Source organism: Colobus angolensis, unplaced genomic scaffold, assembly GCF_000951035.1.
Source record: "Colobus angolensis palliatus isolate OR3802 unplaced genomic scaffold, Cang.pa_1.0 Scaffold387, whole genome shotgun sequence".
Lineage (NCBI taxonomy): Eukaryota > Metazoa > Chordata > Mammalia > Primates > Cercopithecidae > Colobus > Colobus angolensis.
In genome coordinates, this window is record NW_012117232.1 from 82,905 (window position 1) to 105,462 (window position 22,558).

The following is a 22,558-nucleotide window of genomic DNA, read 5'->3' on the forward strand; positions in this document are numbered from 1 at the left end:
AAAAAAAAAAAAAAAAAAGACATTATTGTTAAGACTGGCCACTAGCCACTAGGTGTCCCAGCTTCAACTGGGTTATGATAACAATAGCTGAAGCTTTTCCAGCACTTCCTATAAAGTCATGTTATTATCCTAGTTTTACAAACAGGGCAACTCATCTCAGAAAGCGTTAAGTAACAAGGTCACAGCTTATAAAGTCTAGACTCTCTTTTATCTCATTGAGCTATAAACTTCCATATGATAAGCCTGTGTCCGGCCCCATGTTGCCTGGGCCTGGGGCTCTGCGGGCCTGACTGCTCACCTCTGGGCCTGTGTTTCCTCCGTAGATCAAGTGGCTTGTGCAGATCCAGAGATCTGCCGGGAGATCTGCAGCAACCCCTCAGGCTGTTCTGACATCGCGTATCCCAAACTCGTGCTGGAACTCCTGCCCACAGGTAAAGTCCCTGAATCAAGTCCCCTGGAGCACCCAGAAAGGAGATCACTGGATGGGCTCTGATCCAAGGCAGGGCCAAGAAGGGAGGGCTGGAGGGAGGAACAGGCTCTAGGCTCCCCATGAAAGGCTAAGTCCTGCAGGAAGCTCTGCCCCGCCGTCCTCCCTGAGGTTCTGCCTCCTCCAGTTGAACCCACTGGGATCGGCTGCTTTGGCAGAAAAGGGCCGAGGCCCATGACCTCCCTTCCGCCCCCAGGGCTCCGTGGGCTGATGATGGCTGTGATGGTGGCGGCTCTCATGTCCTCCCTCACCTCCATCTTTAACAGTGCCAGCACCATCTTCACCATGGACCTCTGGAATCACCTCCGGCCTCGGGCATCTGAGAAGGAGCTCATGATTGTAGGCAGGTAAGTCCCTACTGGGTGGGGCTGGGGCAGGGGGAAGAGAGAGCTGAGCCCACCCACAGGCAAAGTCTAGGTCCAGCTGGCAACTTATCCAGGCTGAAGAGCGTTAGGACTCCATGTGCAAGACATTGGTTCATTGAGGAGATGCTCAACGAGCACCTACTCTGTACCAGGCACAGGGCACATAGCCATGAAAGGGCTCAGTTCTTGCCTTCATGGAGCTAGAGAAGGAAGAGAATAAGCAAATAATTATAACCCAGCGGGCAAGGTGGCTCACACCTATAATCACAGCACTTTGGGAGGCCAGGCCAGTGGATCACTTGAGGTCAGGTGTTCAAGACCAGGCTGGCCAACATGGTGAAACCCCATCTCTACTAAAAATACACAAATTAGCTGTGGTGGCGTGTGCCTGTAATCCCAGCTACTCAGGAGGCTGAGGCAGGAGAATCGTTTGAACCCAGGAGGCGGAGGTTGCAGTGAGCCAAGATGGCACACTGCACTCTAGCCTGGGTTGTCACCCTGGGTTATGATACTCTCTGGTTGAGACAGAGTGAGACTCTGTCTCAAAATAATAAAATAAAATAAGCTGGGAGTGTTGGCATGTGTCTGTAATCCCAGTTACTTGGGAGGCTGAGGCAGGAGGATCACTTGAGCCCAGGAGCTGGAGGCTGCAGTGAGCTATGCTCTCACCACTGCACCCCAGCCTTGGCAACAGAACAAGACCCTATTAAAAAAAAAAAAGAGAGAGAAAGAGGAGTAAATGTTCAGGGAAGATGATGCTAATTTGTGCCTCTCACTGCTGGCACCAGGGTGTTTGTCCTGCTGCTGGTCCTGGTCTCCATCCTATGGATCCCTGTGATACAGGCCAGCCAGGGTGGTCAGCTCTTCATCTACATCCAGTCCATCAGCTCCTACCTGCAGCCGCCCGTGGCGGTGGTCTTCATCATGGGATGTTTCTGGAAGAGGACCAATGAAAAGGTAGCTCTGGACTGCTCCCACTAGGCCAGAACCAAGTGCTGCCCCTTGAGAACTGGGATAGGATGGGAGGGGAGGGTACTGAAGGGAGATACAGGCTGGACTTGGGTGTTGAGAGGGAGGGTGAGTTTCATGGTGGAAGATACAGAGAGGGTGTTTATCTGACCTTTGCAAAAAAGCAATGAGAGGGCTGCTGCGATGGCTCACACCCGTAATCCCAGTACTTTGGGAGGCTGAGGTGGGTGGATCACTTGAGGTTGGGAGTTCGAGACCAGCCTGGCCAACATGGCGAAACCCCACCTCTACACAAAATACAAAAATGAGCCCGGTGTGGTGGTGGGTGCCTGTAATCCCAGCTACTCAGATGCTGAGACAGGAGAATCACTGGAACTTGGGAGGCAGAGGTTGCAGTGAGCTGAGACTGCACCACTGCACTCCAGCCCGGGCGAAAGAGTGAGACTCTGTCTCTCAAAAAAAAAAAAAAAAAAAAGCAGTGAGAGGTTCTCATCAAAAGTATCTTGATTCATTTTTTGTTATTGAACAGGGAAGCTAAATTAAGAGGGTGTTAGTAATCTATTAGTAGTCGATTCATTATTAAAAAGATAAATGGTTAAGTATTGCAGAACCTTTCCAAATTGCTGACCCATGCATGCAGTGACCACCACAAGAAAGACAAGCCCTGGAGATGGCTTCTTGAGGTTCCTGGAGGCCAGAGCCCTTGGCGTCTCTAAGACGATCTTGCTCTGACGTTGCAGGGTGCCTTCTGGGGCCTGATCTCGGGCCTGCTCCTGGGCTTGGTTAGGCTGGTCCTGGACTTTATTTACGTGGAGCCTCGGTGCGACCAGCCAGATGGGCGCCCAGTCCTGGTGAGGAGCATCCACTACCTCTACTTCTCCATGATCCTGTCCACGGTCACCCTCATCACTGTCTCCACCGTAAGCTGGTTCACAGAGCCGCCCTCCAAGGAGATGGTACGTTTGGGCTGATGGCTAGATCCATTGAGACTTTTTGTTGGAAGTGACAGAAAACTGACCCACACTGACTTAAGCGAAGGAGACTGACTGTCCAAAAAGCTGAAAAGTCCAGGATTGGGGTTCAGGGGCAGGATTATTCAGGACTTTGAAAAGGTCAACAGAATCCATCTGCACTTCTGCTTTGATTCTTACGTCCCATATGGAGCCCAGTACCTTCTAGAGAGATATCCTCTTTTACTGCCATTAAGTAAACATAAGGCTGGGGTGTGGCGGCTCATTCCTGTAATCCCAGCACTTCAGGAAGCTGAGGTGGGAGGATCACTTGAGGCCAGGAGTTCGAGACCAGCCTGGGCTACATAGTGAGAGCCCATCTCTTAAAAAAATGAAAAAATTAGCAGGGTGTGATGACTCATGCCTGTAATCTCAGTTACTAGAGAGGCTGAGGTGGGAGGACTGCCAGAGCCCAGGAGTCTGACGATGCAGTGAACTATGACCATGCCACTGTACTCCAGCCTGGGCAACAGAGCAAGACCCTGTCTCACAAAAAAAAAAAGAGAAAAAGAAAAGAAAAGAAAAGAAAAAATTAGCAGGGCGTGATGGCTCATGCCTGTAATCCCAGCTACTAGGGAGGCTGAGGTGGGAGGACTGCTTCAGCCCAGGAGTTTAAGTCCTGCAGTGAGCTATGTCCATGCCACTGCACTCCCACCTGGGTGACAGAATAAGAGCCTGTCTTAAAAAGAAAAAAGGTAAAAATAAGCATAAGTATTTCTGTCTCAGAATTTCTAGAGAAGTTCTAGATTCCCATTGATGGAGTCAGCTCAGGACACATGCTCATCCGTGAACCCAGAAGCAGTCCAAAGTGGTGACGGCCATCCTGTGGCTCTGCGGAATCCAATCCCTGTGGCCAGAGAAATGGATGAGCTGAAAAGACCAATTCTGGGGTCCTGCAGTACTCTAGGGTGAGGGTTAAGCTCTGAGGATTAGAATGAGGGATAACTACATCCCAGCAACATGAGGATGGGGTTTATCGGAGAAAGATGTGGGAATGAGCGGGGGAATTGTGCGCTGATGCTGAAGAGCGCAGGGACGGGACGCTTGTTGGAGGATGGGGTGGGAGGGTGGGGCTGGGAGCAGATTCAGACACAAAGGCTGAGTGTGGGGTTGGGTGGGGAGTGTGAGAAAAGGATGGAAAACCCCGGCCCCACCTCCACCACAAATCTCATCATTCATTCCTGCTCCTTAGGTCAGCCACCTGACCTGGTTTACTCGTCATGACCCTGTGGTCCAGAAGGAACAAGCGCCACCAGCAGCTCCCTTGTCTCTTGCCCTCTCTCAGAACGGGATGCCAGAGGCCAGCAGCAGCAGCAGAGTCCAGTTCGAGATGGTCCAAGAAAACATGTCTAAAACCCACAGCTGTGAGTAGCCTCTCTCCTCAGTTACAGCAAGAAGCATTACGTGTTAAGGGGATTTTTTTTGTTTGTTTTTTCCTATCAAATTACAAGCCAGGAAAGTGGGCAGACTTGAGTTTTAGCATCCTCTGGCTCCAGTGTCTGATCCGTCCCCACGCTCTGGCCGTGGGAAAGGAGTTTTTAGTAACTTTCAACAGAAGCTTCCTACAGGCACTAAGAGTAAACAAACACTTGTTGAGTGCCTATGAAGACACGGTTCATTTCATCCTCATGCTCCACACATGGGCAGGCAGGAACACAACGTGCCTTCTCTCAGTGCTTCTAAACTGGCGGCTTGCAGACATATTTTGGCTTGGCCCACCTACAGTTTCAATAAAATGTGAGTTAACGTTTAAAAATCGAGAGATTTCGGCTGGGTGCTGTGGTTCAAGCCTGTAATCCCAGCACTTCGGGAGGCCAAGGCGGGTGGATCGCTTGAAGTCAGGAGTTTGAGACCAGCCCGGCCAACATGGTGAAACCCCATCTCTACTAGAAATACACAAAAATCAGCCAGAGTGAGACTCTGTCTCAAAAAAAAAAAAAAAAAAAAAAAAAATTGGGAGATTTCATTCGGGAATGGTGGTTCATGCCTATAATCCCAGCACTTGAACACACCTGGTGAGTGTCCCCGTCTTGCCTCTCTGGGAGACACAGACCACCTCTATGGTCTTCCTTTGCTGGGTTCTTTCTAGGTGACATGACCCCGAAGCAGTCCAAAGTGGTGAAGGCCATCCTGTGGCTCTGCGGAGTACAGGACAAGGGCAAGGAAGAGCTCCCGGCCAGAGCAGAACCTGTCATAGTTTCCCTGGAAGAAAACCCCTTGGTGAAGACCCTCCTGGACGTCAACCTTATTTTCTGCGTGAGCTGCGCCATCTTTATCTGGGGCTACTTTGCTTAGTGTGGGGTGAACCCGGGGGTTCAAAGGCTATTTCTCTTCAATGCTCCATTTTTTTAATGAAAGAAAAAATAATAAAGCTTTTGTTTGTTTACCACAAGGCTTCTAAGTGTTTATAGACCATTTTCAACATGACACTTAGTTCTTTTCTTTTCTTTTTTTTTTTTTTGAGACAGTGTCTCACTCTGTCACCCAGGCTGGAGTGCAGTGGCATGGTCATAGTTCACTGCAACCTCAAACTCCTCGGCTCAAGTGATCCTCCCTCCTCAGCCTCCCAAGTTTCTAGGACTGCAGGTACACATCACCATGCCTACCTAATTTTTTCTTTTAAAGAGATGTGGTCTATGTTGCCCAGGCTGGTCCTGAACTCTTGGCCTCAAGTGATCCCCCCACCTCAGCCTCCCAAAGTACTAGGATTATAGGCATGAGCCACCACGCCCAGCCTCTTTTCTTCTTGAAAATAATGAAGGTTAGAAGATGGAAAGAGGAGAGACATGTAAAAGCTTCCTTTCGCAAAAGACAGTTATTCATTCTTCTTATCCATTGTGTAACATCAATACCCAAATTCAAAGGGATAAAGAAGCAAAGGGACTCACAGGACCTTTTAGCATTCGAACTTGCCCAGCTCATCTTCACAGTGCGAAGAATGGGACCTGCACTCTATCTCTTGCCTTCCACTATGGCTGGCTTTGGGTGAAGGGCCCCAAGAGTTTTCTCACTGTGATACTTCCTCCTAGATATTTCTTGGAAATAGATCCGAATTGGTACTCTTGAAATCTTGTGCTATAAGAAAATCAGGGAATTGTGTGCACTTCTCAAGTTCTGGCTTAGACTGTTTTGTTTTTGAGACAGGGTCTCGCTCTGTCACCCAGGCTGGAGTGTAGTGGCGCCCTGACAGCTCACTGCAGTCTTGACTTCCTGGGCTCATGTGATCCTCCTACCTCAGCCTCCTGAGTAGCTGGGACAACAGACATGCACCACCATGCCTGGCTAATTTTTAAAATTTATTTGCAGAGACATAGGGGGCGGGTCTCTCCTATGTTGCCTGAGCTGGTCTCAAACTCCTGGGCTCAAGCAATCCTCTTGCCTTGGCCTCGCAAAGTGCTGGGATTACAGGCATGAGCCACGCACCCAGCCTTAGACTGTTTCTTTGCTTAATTCCCCAGGATGATGCTTCCCTAAAAAGCAGCAGCCAGGTGGATGGGCATCTCAATGAACTTCCCCACCAAAGGCCAGTAAGGCTTTGACCTGCAAGGCAGTGGCCTCCTGTTCTGGGTAGAGCCAGCCTCCTCAGCTTTCCCGCTTTGGGCCTGATGGAGTCTGATGGAATGACCCATTAGGGCTGCATTTGCCACGTGCACAGCTAACAGCAGGCAGGGCCAACCGAGTGGGCCCTGAGACCATCTCTGGAGTAGCCCAGGGCCATGAACCATCCAGGCCTGGGAGAAGGTTGGGTGGTGGGGTGGACTAGAGCCTCTTCCTGGCCTGACAGAGTTGGAAAGCAGAGGAGTCTCGGGGGACCCCAATTTCCAGGCCAGAGGAAAACAAACAGGACTCCCCGGGGCTGAGGAGCTGCTCACCCACTTAATCCTCCAGCGATGTCTTTCCGGTTCCTACTTGATGCCAACAGCTGGGACTGGCCTGGTGCACAGGCAAATGTATTGGCCCAGCCCCCACTCTGCTCAGAAGGCCCAGGTCTCTACACAAATCCAAACAGCAGCAGTGGGCTGGACAAAGGGCACCCCCAGCCCTCCTGGGAAGGGGTATGGGTGGGGAACTGGCTGTTAACATGGCTCTAGGCAGGAGCTTGGGATGGTTCTGGAGCAAGTGGGCTCAAGTAGCAGTCTTCACCGAGGAGGCTGAGCTTCTGCCTCCAAGGCCCAAAGGAGGGGAGTGGGCGGCATGGGGGACTTCCACTACAGTCCTGAGCTCCCCGTCCAAGCCTGCCCCTCACACCGAGACCTCTGTTGCCTCTGGCTGGGGTCAACAGTATGTTTCAGCAGGAACACATGGAGCTGTCACTGTGATAGCTCGGGCCACCTCCATCTCTGCCTGGTCTCCTGACTGGCCTTTGCACATCCAGTCTTCCCCATTCTCCAGCCACTGGCAGGGTAGGCAACTCGGATCAAGCCAATCCCCTGCTTAGAATCCTTCAGTGACCTTCCCACCCTCAGGATGAAGTCTGCAATCCTTTGCATTCCTTTTTTGTTTGTTCGTTTTTGTTTTTGTAAAGGGTCTCCCTCTGTTGCCCAGGATGGAATGCAGGGTGTGACCATGGCTCAAGGCAGCCTCGAACTCCTAGGCTCAGGTGATCCTCCCACCTCAGTCTCCTGGGTTGCTGGGACTACAGGTACACACCACCACGCCTGGCAATTTTGTTGTTGTTGTATTTTGTGGAGAGGGCATTTTGCCATATTGCCCAGGCTGGTCTCCAGCTCCTGGGCTAATGTGATCCACCTGCCTTGGCCTCCCAAAGTGCTGGGATTACAGGTGTGAGGCCCCAAATATGGCCTTTTATCTTTTTTTTTTGTTTACAGACAGGCTCTTGCACTTTTTCACCCAGGCTGGAGTGCATTGGCATGATCATGGCTCACTGGAGCCTTCAACTCCTGCCTCAGCCTCTTGAGTAGCTGGAACTACGGGCATTTGGCCACCATACCTGGCTATTTTTTTTTTTTTTTTTGTAGATGGGGTCTATCTTGCCCTAGCTGGTCTCAAACTCCTGGCTTCAAGCAATCTACCCACCTCAATGTCTCAAAGTGCTGGGATTAAGGCGTGAGCCACTGTGCCCAGCCAGCTGAGAGATTTTAAACGTTCTCACCACAAAAAATAAATAATGGAGATGATGGATATGTTAATTAGCTTGATTTAACCATTCTGCAATGTATACATATACAAAAACATGTCATATACCGTAACTTTTATCAATTTAAAAAACCAGTGCAGTGCAAATAAAATTTACAGATGCGCATAGAAACTGAATTCAGGCCAGGTGCAATGGCTCACATCTGTAATCCCAACACTTCAAGAGGCCAAGGTGAGTGGATCACCTGAGGTCAGGAGTTCAAGACCAGCCTGGCCAACATATCAAAACCTCATCTCCACTAAAAATACAAAAATTAGCCGGGCATGGTGGTGGTTGCCTGTAGTCCCAGCTACTTGGGAGGCTGAGGCAGGAGAATGGCTTGAACCTGGGAGGCGGGGGTAGCAGTGAGCCGTGATCATGCTACTGCACTCCATCCTGGGCAACAGATCAAGATTCCATCTTAAACAAAGAGAATGACAATAAAAAACCCCAAATTCAAATACAAGTAGAAAGAGTGAAAATAGAACCCTGATGTTTGTTGTTAGATTGGGGGAGGTTCTTCCTTGTATCAAATATCCCCCTCCCCACATGTCATTTGTGATGATGTTTCACGTGTGAAACAGATTCTCTACCTCTCTGATGGTGGGCAGGCTGGAAACAGTGTGCCATGTGCAGTGCCAACGTAGTAAAACGCCCCCAGCAGAAGGAATCCCAGGTCACAGGAATGGCACAGACCCTAAGGTGACCCTCAATGATCCCTACTTCCTGGGAAGTGGATCCTTCTCCAGTCCAGCCTCAAGATAAGACCCCAGCCCTGGCTGCTGCCTTGACTGCAGCAGATGAAAACCGTAGACAGAGGACCCAGAGAAGCTGTGCCTGGAGTCCTGACCCACAGGGGCTATGAGAAAATGAATGTGTTGTTGTAAGCTGCTAAGTATGTGGCCATCTGTCATGCTGCACTGGATAACTGACACGAGGGGCATGGTGTGTGAACGCATGTATGGATGTAAAGGAGGGGTTGGCTGGAGAGGGTGTGGGAGGAGGACAGTTGCCTGCACAGCTGTGTGGGCTCTACATAGCCATGTACCTCCTTTGGAGGGTATCAAGTAGAAGTCATTTGGTTGCCAGTAAGAGAAACAAACCCAAAGAGGAATGCTTGTACCAAAAACAATCAAGCACTTTACTGTGAGCATACAAAGGCAAGAAATGCAGAAACGGCTTCAGGGACACGAACTGGGAGCTGGGAGGGTTTTAAAAACCAAGCCCTGCACTCTCTTCCTCTAATCTTTTGTCTCTGCCTCTCCGCGTATCTGCTGACTTCCCCCTCTGCAGGCAGGTTTTCTCTACTGCACAGAATCCACAGTACTGGCAGGAGGGCACCCACAGCTCCGTGTGGGGAGACAGGGGTCCTGCCTGCTGGGGAAGAGACTCGGGGCCCACGCCTGTGCGAACCCATGTGAGACAGGGTGGGGATGGCCACGTGTGCAGCCTGCTGTGGGCAGTAGGGAAACTAAGGGAGTCCTTGACTTGCTGCCCCACTCCCTTAGCTGGGAGCTCAAGTAGTCTTGGTCACTTCTTGCCTTTGGCAGCACCAGACACTGTGGCTTCGCCACACCAGCACATCTCTCGCTCCACCGATGAGATATGAGAGAAGTGCAAGCCTTTAGCTGAGAAGCATCCCTATGAGTGAGGTGCTTGCTGCCCAGTCTGATGCAAAACCCTGAGACTGTGGGTCCCAGAGGCCAGAGGCGTTGGAATATGGTGGGGAAATGGTGAGAGGAGACCTCAGGGAGAAACCAGGAGGGTTTGTCTTAAGACCTTCAAATAGGAGCACTTGTGGGACTCACTGGGCTTGGGAGAGCACTGAGAACTGCAGCCCCAACAGAGGAACGGGAGTCAATCCACGGAGCTCCCAGAGAACCAGGGCCATCACGACGGTCCAGGATGGGGTCACTCCAACGGCATCTGAATTTTTTTTTAAGAAGAGATGGTGCAGGTGGGTTAGCAGGGACAGGAAGTCTGAGCGCAAGGGCCTCTTCCTCTAAGAAACTACTGTGTAGAGAAGGGAAGGAAACAATCCGAAGGGCAGATGGCCAGCGCCCTTCTGGACGGCCAGAAATGGCCACTATGGGTTCAGATTCTCTACCTCTCTGACAGTGGGCAGGCTGGAAACAGTGTGCCGTGTGCAGTGCCAACGTAGCACAATGCCCCCAGCAGAAGGAATCCCAGGTCACAGGAATGGCAAAGAAAGAGGATCCAGGTGCCTCTCCTGGCCCTGCCGGAGGGATGCTGAGTCATGTACCTCACACTACACAGTTCTGTTTGATTCTTTTTTTTTTTTTTTTTTTGAGACAGAGTCTCACTTTGTTGCCCAGGCTGGAGTGCACTGGCGTGATCTCAGCTCACTGTAGCCTCTGTCTCCCAGGTTCAAATGATTCTCCTGTCTCAGCCTCCTAAGTAGCTGGAATTACTGGCGTCTGCCACAGTGCCAAGTTAGTTTTTTGTATCAGTAGAGATGGGGTTTCACCATGTTGACCAGGCTGGTCTCGAACTCCTGACATCAAGTGATCCTCCCACCTCAGCCTCCCAAAGGGTGGTCTTTACCTTTGACACATACACAGAGTCAAATGATTTTCATTGTTTTGAAGTTTGCAGCTGTCAGGGTAGGAAGATTGCTGCAAACAACAGGAGAGTAAAAACTGAATGAGGCTCTTAAAATAATGAGGTAGGGTTTGCTGTATTTCAGAATCAGCAATGACGAACACACGCTACATTCTGGGCAGGATGTCAGCATGGATGTTCCTCGTCCCCAGGTGCCAACAGCATCTCCTTGACAAGCGCCTACGTCCCTGCTTCCTCTAGAGGACAAGTTCAGGCATCATGATGGGAGCATCTCCGAGGCTCCATGGAGACACCTGACCGTGGACAGCCAGGCTCCTGGAGAAGGTGCTCAACATGGAGCATCGGCCTACACAGAGGCTTCACTTTCTCTGCAGGGTTTGTTCTGTGGCTAATGGAGGGTACAGAAAATTAACAACACACGGGTGGCACAGGGGAAGAGTGAGCCCTAAGCCGATGAACATTCAAGATATGGGGGCAAATGGGCTTATAGGAGCATATTTTCAAGGTAATTAATGTAGGGAGTACTTTGAGGGCATAGGAAACTGAGTAAAGATGAAAATGTGGGCTGCGCATGGTGGCCCACACCTGTAATCCCAGCACTTTCGGAGGCTGAAGTGGGAGGACTGCTTGAGGCCAGAACTGAAGACCAGCCTGAGCAACACAGCAAGATCCCTGTCTCTAGAAAAAAATTATTTAAAAATTAGTTGGGTGTATTGCCATGCACCTGTACTCTCGGCTACTCGGGAAGCTGAGTTGGGAGGATGGTTTGAGCCCAGGAGTTTGGAGGCTGCGGTGAGTTATGACTGTGCCACTGCACTCCAGCCTGGGCCACGGAGTGAGATCTGTTTCAAAAAAACAACAAGGGAAATGTGATTGCCCTTTTTAAACCAGGCTTAAGTCAGTTCGTAGTGGAAAGAGGTCCAGTGTCTTCGAAGCAGGGACTTAGACACTGACACACCTAGCAAACTTGATCAATAGAAGGCTCAGGGCAGCCAACTCTGGCAGCGTGTCCTGCTCTGTTCCCGAGAGAAAACGGTCTTATCTGGGTCACAGGAAAGGAAGGCGCCATCATGAGACCAGCTGTCCAGAGCCTCAGCCTCACTTTGCTCCGATTCTCCATCAGCTCTTCCCTAGTATTTCAATCCTGGCAGAGACGGGATAATTTTCACACGTTGGATAGGGCATGAAAGCACCAGCCATTGAAAAGGGGGCTCTCCATGGCAATTTACAGCTGCTGACGAATGCACCAACCCAGTGCGGCTGAGCTCCTGTGAGCTGCCCCGGGAGTCTGAGTATCTTTACATGGAAAGAAAGGGATGCCAGCACTGGGAGGACCAAGGGTGCAGCCTTGACCAGAACCTGCACTGAGGGATGGCCAGTCTAGGAGGTCTCTGGGGCACGTGGTGGCCTTTTTCACTGCTGTGACCTTGCTCTCTGTTTCTTCAAATTCCTACAGCTACAATTAGACCCTCTCCCTCAACACGTCCCAGCCACAATTCTATCTGGAGTGGCAACACATGCAAACTCAAGCACACACACACACATGCCACAATTTGTCTCCAAGAGTCATGACGTTTTCATATAAACCACAGAATATATTTAATTCAAATTAAACATGAAACTAGAATGATGTTCGGTCCTTATCAAGTAGCAATTACATTGTTTAAAAAAAAAAAAAAAGAACAGTACATTTCTGTCTACATTCCGGCAATCCAACGAGGCGGCACGGGTCACATCCAGTTTGACGAGGTGACAGAGCCAGCAGTCACCATCCAAGGGCATGGTTCAGAGGGGACTGGGGAGACACAGACGATACATGACACAAAATGACTCTGCAGCAAGTCTGAAGGACAGTAGCCTCCCTCCTAATACATAAGAATGAAAGTCCAGGTAGCAGAGCGTAGGCCACTTGCATAAAGAGCGCATTTTATTAAATAGATAGTTAACGCACTGCTTCTTACTCATTCCAAGTTGCTGTAGGTGCTGCCCGCGTTAACAGCAGGGGCAAAAGCTTCCTATGCACGTTTCAGCAGGAATACTCTCTCCACTCCAGGTATTTCTTTGTTTTGGATTTTTTTGGCATTATTTCCTTCCCATGTGAAGAAAGCCAACTTCTTCAAGACACAGGTCATTCAGCTTCAGTGGCGGCCTCCAGGTTCTCCTAGGGCCGTGCAGAAGGCCAGGTCCCGCACAGTGAGGCCCTCCTTTGTCCTCCACGGAAAGCTTTTCACTGTTCTGTCTGCAAAGGAAGAGGTTCGCCTGCCCCCACTCCACTTGCCAGGGTGGAAGGGGTGGAGGGCTGGGAGGGGCTTTCTTCACAGGGCAGTGCTCTCGGTATCATTGTCTATATCCAGCAGGATGCGGCCAGGCACGTCTTTGCTGGCTGAGTCTGAGTGCATTTCAGGAAAGATGCTGCGATGCGGTTCTGAAACCCTGGAATTGGAGTCTGGACAAAAACATGAGGAGACATGGTATCAATGAGGGGTAACCCCCGAGAGGTCACCTGAGGGTGCTTTGAGAAGAGAGGCTGGGACATTTCAGGGTCAGCCCATGCACACAGAGTCCCTTGCGAGAGGCCTCATCAGCTCTTAGAAGCCAAGTGATGCCTCTGTGACCCCAGAGGGCAGCTGAGTGGCACAGCCTCGCCTCTGGGCTCTGATGTGGCTTGCTATGAGCCCGAGGCAGCCCTTGGAGATGCAGCTTTCAAAGGATTTGCTTGCTTTGATGGAAGAAAGGAAGCCTCATTCTTCCCAAGGCCTCTAATGCATGAGATGAACCCTCCTGATGGCCCCTGGGCTGCCCTGGGAAGAGGTCTCTCCTCGAGACTGCTGGGTTTTCCTCCTGTTACTAACACTAGGACCTCACCTTCAGCACTAGCAACATTTGGGCCTGAATTATTTGTTGTGGTTGTCCTGTGCATTGTAGGTGTCACCCAACAGATGCCAGTGACACGCAGCCTCCTCCCCCAGTGTGACAACCAAAAATGTCTCCTGTGCATCACAGATCGCTGGGGAAGTTTAAACTGTCTCCAGAAGCTGCCAAGTGTCCCCCAGGGAATCACAATCACTGCTGACTGACATCACTGAGGCAGACTAAGTCTCCTGCAAATATTAACTTCCCCTTCTCTGTCTAATACACCTCGAATGCCATTTTCATGTCTTACTATGTTGGCTGAAATTCCTTCAGCAAGGTGGCAAACATATGGTGCTCATGCTGTTGTCCCCCTCTCCTATGCTCTTCCCAGAGGCCAGTGGGTCTCAGATTCATTTATGCATGAACAAATATTTACTGAGCACCTCCCAGGTGCCAGGCACCATTCTACCTGCTGAGGACGCAACACTGCACAAGACAGGCACAGCCTCAATGAAGCCCATGGTCAAGTGGGCGAACCAAGGGAATCTTAATTAAAACAAAAGGGCTGGCTTCTCTAGTAGATGTGGGTTCTGGCAAATTATGAGAGCCTCATTAGGTATTTTAGGGCTGGTGTAAGAGAGAAGAGAGATGTTTTGTAGTTTTGCTTTGCTGGGTTAGAGGTAGCCATGGCAGGCAGCAGTGAGGGAGTGGGAGGAGGAGGTAGTTTGCTGGGACGTCTCACATTGAGGCTCGAGAGCTGCTTCTCCCCCACTTGCTGTGGTGCAAAATGACATCCTGCCTGTCCTTGCCCGGAGCTAGTTTTGAACGTATTTCTGTTCGACCTGCTCCTGTCTGCGCTGGCACAGCTTGAAAACGCTGGTGCACTCCAGGGAAGCTCACTGCTTCGAGACTTGTTCCAGCTCTACCCCTTCCACCTTCCTGTCCCTACAGTTCTGAGCTGTAAGATCTATTTACTCCCTGGGACATCCTTTTTCTCACAGTGACTCCTCGGTTGTCCCTCAAGGTTTCCTACATACCACAACTCAGAGAAATTTCTAGATTTATGGAGGTGCCAAGGTGTCAAAGAGTTCAGGTGCTGAATGTCATTTCAGACAATTCAGGCCTTGTGATAACTATAGAACCAATGACACTGTGCAGAATTGCACCACCCTATGGTGCAAAGGTGGTTTGTATGCACAGAATAGGGGCTGTCTTGGATTTGTCCTAAGCAGAACAGAAGTCAACGAAGGCAGGGACTGTGTCTGTCTTGTTCACAGTGTATCCTCAGTACCTAAAACGGCAAATAGCAGATGTTCAATAAATTTTGTAGCTGCACACTTGGATGGTTGGATGGATGAATGAAGAGTCATCTAGAGCAACCATCTTTCCAATCCGCCGTTCTTACATCTTCAGGCAAAGAAGTAGCTGTGACTTGAAGACGATACCGGTATAAGAAAATCACTGCAAATGCAATCCTTTCCCCATTATCTTGGCCCCTAAAAACAGAAGGGGCTACCAGCCTGTGTCTCTTCTCAGCCCAGAGTTTACCAGAAACTATGGAACAGACATGACCTGGCGGGGAACGCATGATGCAAAGGCACTGTGCATACGGATGAGATTTCTACTTGTTAGTATCTGTGTTCACATGCAAGTTAACGCCTATCAGCCACGAAGCCTTTCCACAGCTGCTCTCTTTTTCTTATACATCACATATATATAATTTTTAGATTTATGCCTTTCTAAATTTTTCTATTTATGATCCACATACATTATTTATTCAAGGGGAAAAATGTGTTTTGGGGCGTAAACGAAATCCCTTACTCTGCCTCCCACCTGCCCCATCTGGTTTCCCCAGTCCCTCTCTATTCCTACATGAATCATCCCTGAAAGAAACAATGACTTTGTTTACACACAAAAAGTAGAAAGAATTACAGCAACTTGTACAGAACTGGTTTGCAGAAAGAGACTTCATCACAGTAGCTAACATTAAAAAAAAAAAATTTTTTTGTTGACATGGGGTCTTGCTCTGTTGCCCAGGCTGGAGTGCAGTCGTGCAATCTCAGCTCACTGCAGCCTCCACCTCCCAGGCTCAAGTGATCCTCCCACCTCAGCCTCCCGAGTAGCTAGGACTACAAGCATACGCCACCATGCCTGGCTAATTTTTTGTATTTTTGGTAGAGACAGGGTTTCACCATGTTGACTGGGCTGGTCTTGAACTCTTGGCCTCAAGCGATCCTCCCACCTCGGCTTCCCAAAGTGCTGGAATTACCAGCATGAGCCAACATGCCCAGCCTCGGTAGCTGACATTACTATAGAGCACTTACAACCGAGAGTGTACTATACACCCACACTTTATTACATCGTCTCACTGAACCCCTGCTAACTAATCCTAAGGCAGCAGAAATAAGAGAGGGAGACTCAGAGGCTCTATTCCTTGCTCAAGATGACACAGCCAGGGTGGACCAAAGAGGATCAAAGCCAGATCAGCTGCACTCTGGCTCTTCACATTACGTTTTCCCTCCTCCCCAGAGGAGTGTGTAAATCCTTGGGTGAGCGTCCTCAAAGACATTATCTGAGATCATTGTTTCAGTCTTAAACACTCTAGTCTGTTGTAAAAAGGAAAATATGGTTATTTCAGAAAGACACCTGTAAGAACCTGGTTTGCCTGAAACACCTCTAAATCTTTCTGGCTATGAACTCGTATATTAACTGCACCCCAAGAAGGGCTGGTTTCTGAGCATACGCTTGGAGCTAAGTTCATACAAAAGATATTGTTCTTAAAAAAACAAAATAGGCTGGGCATGGTGGGATGATGGTGTGAGCCCAGAAGTTTGAGACCAGTCCAGGCAACAAGAGACTCTGTCTCTATGAGAAAAATACAAAAATCAGCCGGGTGTGGTGGCGCATGTCTCTAGTCCCACCTTTCAGCTACTTCGGAGGATCGCTTGAGCCCAGGACGTCAAGGCTGCAGTGGGCTATAATCACACTGCTGCACTCTAGTCTGGGCAACAGAGCAAGACCCTCTCTCTTTAAAAAAAAAAAAAAAGAGAGAGAGAGAGAGAAACAGGGGATGACCTCCAGTAACGAGCCTCAGCCCAAAGGCAGAACTTGTTCATCACAGATTTGGGGCTCTGACAAATGTAACCGGGTTCCTTCCTGAACTGAGTATCTTATCCAGGAAACAGAAGTGGATATTTAACAGCTAGAAGTGGAATGTTATCACTAAGGGTATGGTTCTAGAAGATTTACTTATTACTTCAACAATTTTGAATATGTGCTTTCGGTTGTGAACCCACCCTTCAAGAAGTCCAAGGTGATTCTGATAGCCACTTTGACAAGTAACAGATCCAAATATGCCCTTGAAAGTAAGTGGTGCAGGCACAATTACAGGGTGAATAAACTCCCTCCCCCTCTCCACCACCCATCCCTCTTCTCAGATCTAGGGTATCAGGGAATGCCTTCCTTCACCAGTTAACGGTTTGAGTCTTAAACACTCTGGTTGATTGTTGTAAAAAAGAGATAAAGGTTATTTTAGAAAGACACCTGTAAGAACCTGGTTTTCTTTTAATACCTCTAAACGTCTCTGGCTATGAATTTATATATTATTTGCATTCCAAGAAGGGCTGGTCTTTGAGCATACTGCTTGGAGCTAAGTTTATATAACAAGTATTATATTTCAAAATAAAAAAAAGCAAATAACCAAACAAAAAAAGAAACCTTTTATTGGAGGTCTCTTTTCTGTTCTGTTTTTGTTTTTAAATAAAATATCTACTGTATGAACTTAGTTCCAAGCAATATCCTCAAAGACCGGCCCTTGGAAGGCAGAGAATATATAAATTCACAACCAAAGAGGTTTAGGGTGCTTTTAAAAAGCAGGTTCTGGCTGGGTGTGGTGGCTCATGCCTGTAATCCCAGGACTTTGGAGGCTGAGCTACTCAGGAGGCTGAGGAGAATCGCTTGAACCTGGGAGGTGGAGGTTGCAGTGAGCTGAGATCGTATCACTGCATTCTAGTCTGAGCGACAGGGTAAGACTAAACAAACAAACAAACAAACAAAAAAAGCAGGTTCTAACAGGTGTCTTTCTAAAATAACCTTTTTCTCCTTTTTACAATATAATACCTGTCATATAAACTTAGCTCCAACCAGAGTGTTTAAGACCCAAACCATTATTTCCTCAGATAATGTCTTTACTTTTAGGATCCACACCCAAGGATATACACAACTCTTTCGGGAAAGAGGGAAAATGTTAGGTGATTAAGAATGATGGAGCCAGGCGCGGTGGCACATGCCTGTAATCCCAGCACCTTGGGAGGCAGAAGTGAGTGGATCACTTGAGGCCATGAGTCGAGACCAGCCTGGCCAATATGGCGAAACCCCGTCTCTACTAAAAATACAAAAATCAGCCAGGTGTTGCCACACCTACCTATAATCCCAGCTATTTGGGAGGCTGAGGCAAGCGAACTGCTTAAACCAGAGAGTCAGGGGTTGCAGTGTGCCAAGACTGCACCGCTGCACTCCAGAGTAGGTGACAGAGCAAGACTGTCTCGAAAAATACGTAAAATAAGTAAACAGAAGAATGACAGTCCAACCAATCTGGCTTTGATCCTCTTTGGTTGTGTAATTTTATCAGGAGCTGATGACTTCTCGCCAGTTTTCCAGGGCTACGAGTGACTTTGAGTCAACTATTCAGGAATGATTCTGTTCAAGTCTCACTGGATGTTATCTTGACACAATTCTAATTATCTACTGATTAAAAATAAACTGCAAGTAGAAATAGAAGCCACTTAAATATCCAACTAAGAGTAATAATACATCTGGTTGATGAAACATTATGTAGTCACTGAAAAACATGGTTCTAGGCCGGGCGCAGTGGCTCACGCCTGTAATACAAGCACTTTGGAAGGCACAGGTGGGCGGATCACAAGGTCAAGAGATCGAGACCATCCTGGCTAACATGGTGAAACCCCGTCTCTATTAAAAATACAAAAATTAGCCGGGCGTGGTGGCGGGCGCCTGTAGTCCCAGTTACTCGGGAGGCTGAGACAGGAGACTGGCATGTACCCGGGAGGCGGAGCTTGCAGTGAGCCGAGTTCGAGCCACTGCACTCCAGCCTGGGCGACAGAGCAAGACTCTGTCTTGAAACAACAAACAAAAATACCATGGTTCTAAAAATTACATTATCATATGAGAACGAGCATATGATGTAAAGTAAAATAAAAGGATTCAAATCTGTCTATGTCAAATAATTATGCTCATGTACCTCCTTTTTAGAAAACCTAAAAGAAAAAAAGGGGCAGGTGCAGTGGCTCACACCTGTAATGCCAGCACTTTGGGAGGCCGAGGTGGGCAGATCATGAGGTCAGGAGATGGAGACCATCTTGGCTAACAGTGAAACCCTGTCTCTACTAAAAATACAAAAAATTAGCTGGGCGCGGTGGCAGGTGCCAGTAGTCCCAGCTACTCGGGAGGCTGAGGCAGGAGAATGGCGTGAACCCGGGAGGTGGAGCTTGCAGTGAGACGAGATTGCACCACTGCACTCCAGCCCAGGGAACAGAGGGAGACTTTGTATCAAAAAAATAGTAATAGGGCGGGGCGCGGTGGCTCAAGCCTGTAATCCCAGCACTTTGGGAGGCCAAGACGGGCGGATCACGAGGTCAGGAGATCGAGACCATCCTGGCTAACACGGTGAAACCCCGTCTCTACTAAAAAATACAAAAAACTAGCCGGGCGAGGTGGCGGGCGGGTGCCTGTAGTCCCAGCTACTTGGGAGGCTGAGGCAGGAAAATGGCGTGAACCCGGGAGGCGGAGCTTGCAGTGAGCCGAGATCCGGCCACTGCACTCCAGCCTGGGCGACAGAGCGAGACTCCGTCTCAAAAAAAAAAAAAAAAAAAAAAATACTACTACTACTAATAATAAAAAGAAGTAGAATATCAACGGCAGACTTTTTCAATTGTGTAGCTACAGTTGATTTCTTGTTATTTCCATTTCTCAAGAGTTTTAATATCCATGCTTATTTATTTATTTATTTTTCACTTATTTATTTATTTATTTATTTATTTTTGAGACGGAGTCTCACTCTCTTACCCAAGCTGGAGTGCAGTGGTGCGATCTCAGCTCACTGCGACCTCCACCTCCCAGGTTCAAGCAGTTCTCCTGCCTTGGCCTCCCAAGTAGCTGGGATTACAGGCACCCACCACAACGCCCAGCTAACTTTTTGTATTTTTTTTTTGGGAGCTCAAAAAAATATGGAACGCTTCACGAATTTGCGTGTCATCCTTGCACAGGGGCCATGCTAATCTTCTCTGTATTGTTCCAATTTTAGTATATGTGCTGCCGAAGCGAGCACACTTTTTGTATTTTTAGTAGAGACAGGGTTTCTCCATGTTGGCCAGGCTGGTCTTGAACTCCTGACCTCAAGTGATCCACCCACCTCCTCCCAAAGTGATGGGATTACAGACGTGAGCCACCACATCCCGGCTCATGCTTATTTTTAAAAAGGCATTACTTCCATGACATAAGAAGGGTGAGAGTTTAAAAAGCAAACACTATGAAATTAGCCAGCGAAGTGTCTAGGCTTATGGCTACTATGTGAGTGGTTCGGTCTATCTGTGGTACACTGGACTAATGCCTCACAGTCTCACGCTCACTAAATTATACAAATGTACTTGTTAACTCCTTCTGCAGAGCATTGTCTTTTTAACCGATGAAAGAACTGAGATTCCAAAAAACAAGTGGTGCATCAGAATCAAAATATGGATACCTGGGTCCCACCCCCAGTCTCCTGTTTGGGTCCTAGAAGGCCGGATGCGGGCGTGTGAGTTTTTAAAACCCTGACATGTGAATCTAACATAGAAATCTGATTAAAACTATTTTCTTCTAGATAAAAATGATAAATAGCAGGCCAGGCACAGTGGCTCACACCTACTATCCCAGCACTTTGGGAGGCTGAGGTAGCCGGATCACCTAAGGTCAGGAGTTTGAGACCAGCCTGGCCAACATGGTGAAGCCCCATCTCTACTAAAAATAAAAAAATAGCCAGATGTGGTGGCAGGGCCTATAATCCCAGGTACTCAGGAGGCTGAGGCAGGAGAAGCGCTTTAACCTGGGAGGCAGAGCTTGTAGTGAGCCAAGATTGCGCCATTGCACCCCAGCCTGGGCGACAGAGCGAGACTCCATCTCAAAAAAAATAAAAAGATAAATAGCTAGCCTTCATTTAGATCCACTGTATATTAAGAACTGTAACTGGCTATCAGAATAACCTTGGACTTTCTAACAATTTAGACAGATGTCACCACTTTACAGACAGCCAGGTTGTGCCTGGCCTATGTTATACCAAGAGCTGAAATTCTAACTCAGTCAGGTCCGACTCCATGATGTGTGTTCTTTCTACTATACCTCAAGTTTGCCTAATATGGAAAAGAATGGAAATTAAAAGTAACAAGGCCAGCCCTGTGACCACCTGTTCCACATCTGGGCACACATTTAGTATTCCGAATGATTGCAGCAAGCATCAACAAAGCCAGGCCTTCAGTGCATGCACTATTAGTAGGGACGCAAGCAAGCAGGGTTAGGGTGGCCGGTTAGTAACAGGCGTGAGTGCACAAATATGATCATCAAGTAGCAAAAATGCATTGGCCAATCAGGTGCCTTTTCCTTACCATTAAATATTCCAATCTCAGTTCTTACTGAATATGGCAGGTCATACATCTAAATTATTTAATAAAACGTTTAAATTAGAATACTCTTTGCTAAAATCTATTACTTCAAAAGTAGCAAGATGTAAACTCTTTTCCATGGGAATTAAAACTCTTACTGCTCTCTAGAGTCGCAATTAACAGGAGACCCAAAATGACGCCAGAATCCCAGCATCCTCCAGTGCTGGTGCTGAGCTGTGAGAAGTCAGCTGCCAAACCTGCTTGGCAACAATAATCTCCCCCAAGAGTTTATATTAATCCCATTAGTCTTAACCCAACTCTTTAAAACTCTAACTTAATCCAATTCTAAAGGAATAACCTGTTTTCAGGAATTTGTCCATCTAAAGTTTTCTAAGTGAAAACATTATGTCATAATGAAGGACCATCCTGTCCGAGGAAGTTATATTTTTTTCCTCCTTGAAAAACCTAATGGCTATAGCCAAGAATGGTTAATAGCAGTATGATCAACACTAGCAGATTCAAAAATTCTAAATGTTGGCCTTCTGTGCACTTTCAATGGCAGGCCAGGGGATTTTAAGATACTACAGGTAATTCTGTAATATAAAGATAACTGTGGTGACCTGGAATTTCTTGAGTTAGGAGAATTCATAGCACAGATTGGTTTTTAAATAGCTAATATCTTAGGGAAACATACTTTTAATGTAAAATTTCACTTATCTAATAATTACAGCAGTACATTACAGTGTTGTAGCAAATCAATAAAGTAAACTTCTGGAATAAATATACCCCAGGTAACAATGGTATTAAAGAATAGGCATAATTCTGGTTTGGAATCTTTCATTGAAAAAGAAGGAAATATCTGAGAATAACATTTTGGTGTGTCACAAGCATGAAATTGTGGAATCGCGCCTGGGCCTCCTCCCTGTTTTGAAGGCTACGCTCTGGTTTTCCACTTCTGGTTCCTACAGAAAGTCTTACTCAGACCTAAGCTGTGAGCACTCCGGCTAAGGGCCCCACAGTAGGCGTAAGGCTCAGGTCAGCTGATTAAAGCAGCTGTACACATAATGAGGTCCTTATGCTGTCCACATGTAGACCCAGCGGCAGATTTAGATGAGCTCACAGTGCCTTTTAAAAAGTTCGTATGGTTTAATAAAGCAAAATGGAAGGAAGCATGCTAGAATGCAAAGGAATTTAAAAGAATTCTGTGTAGGGTATTTGGGGGAAGATTTTTTTAATTTTTTGGCCTTGAGAATTTAAAATATCAAATTAAGAAGCTCCATGCAGTTAACTTGCACTTAAGATACAAAAATTTAAAATTAAAGCTCAAGACACAAAGGACACAATCTCCTCCCGTGCTGACGGCGCCCGGGTCCTCTTTGGTTGGATGTTGGTGAGTCCATCAGTGACAGGTAAGTCACACTGGGAAGAGCAGACTGCTGGTAAGAGGCTCACCAAAAAGACAAAAGATATTCCTTTTTTTTTTTTTTTTTTTTTTTAAA

At 47.9% G+C, this 22,558-nt stretch overlaps 2 protein-coding genes across 5 annotated transcripts in view; one reads left to right on the forward strand and one right to left on the reverse strand.

Annotated features, from left to right (window-relative positions):
* Window positions 1–5,223, forward strand: part of SLC5A11 (solute carrier family 5 (sodium/inositol cotransporter), member 11) — a 74,299-nt gene extending 69,076 nt beyond the window's left edge. For all 4 annotated transcript variants that reach the window (XM_011954615.1, XM_011954618.1, XM_011954617.1 and 1 more), the window contains 6 exons: window positions 324–431; window positions 684–834; window positions 1,641–1,809; window positions 2,562–2,777; window positions 4,024–4,195; window positions 4,921–5,223. In XM_011954615.1, coding sequence (XP_011810005.1) covers window positions 324–431; window positions 684–834; window positions 1,641–1,809; window positions 2,562–2,777; window positions 4,024–4,195; window positions 4,921–5,126 — 1,022 coding nt within the window. In that variant the 3' untranslated portion in view covers window positions 5,127–5,223. The remainder of the gene's footprint in view (window positions 1–323; window positions 432–683; window positions 835–1,640; window positions 1,810–2,561; window positions 2,778–4,023; window positions 4,196–4,920) is intronic.
* A 6,897-nt stretch (window positions 5,224–12,120) lies between these two features.
* Window positions 12,121–22,558, reverse strand: part of ARHGAP17 (Rho GTPase activating protein 17) — a 103,121-nt gene continuing 92,683 nt past the window's right edge. Inside the window, exon 20 of the mRNA XM_011954619.1 lies at window positions 12,121–12,997. Within this exon, the coding sequence (XP_011810009.1) occupies window positions 12,867–12,997 (131 nt within the window). The 3' untranslated portion in view covers window positions 12,121–12,866. The remainder of the gene's footprint in view (window positions 12,998–22,558) is intronic.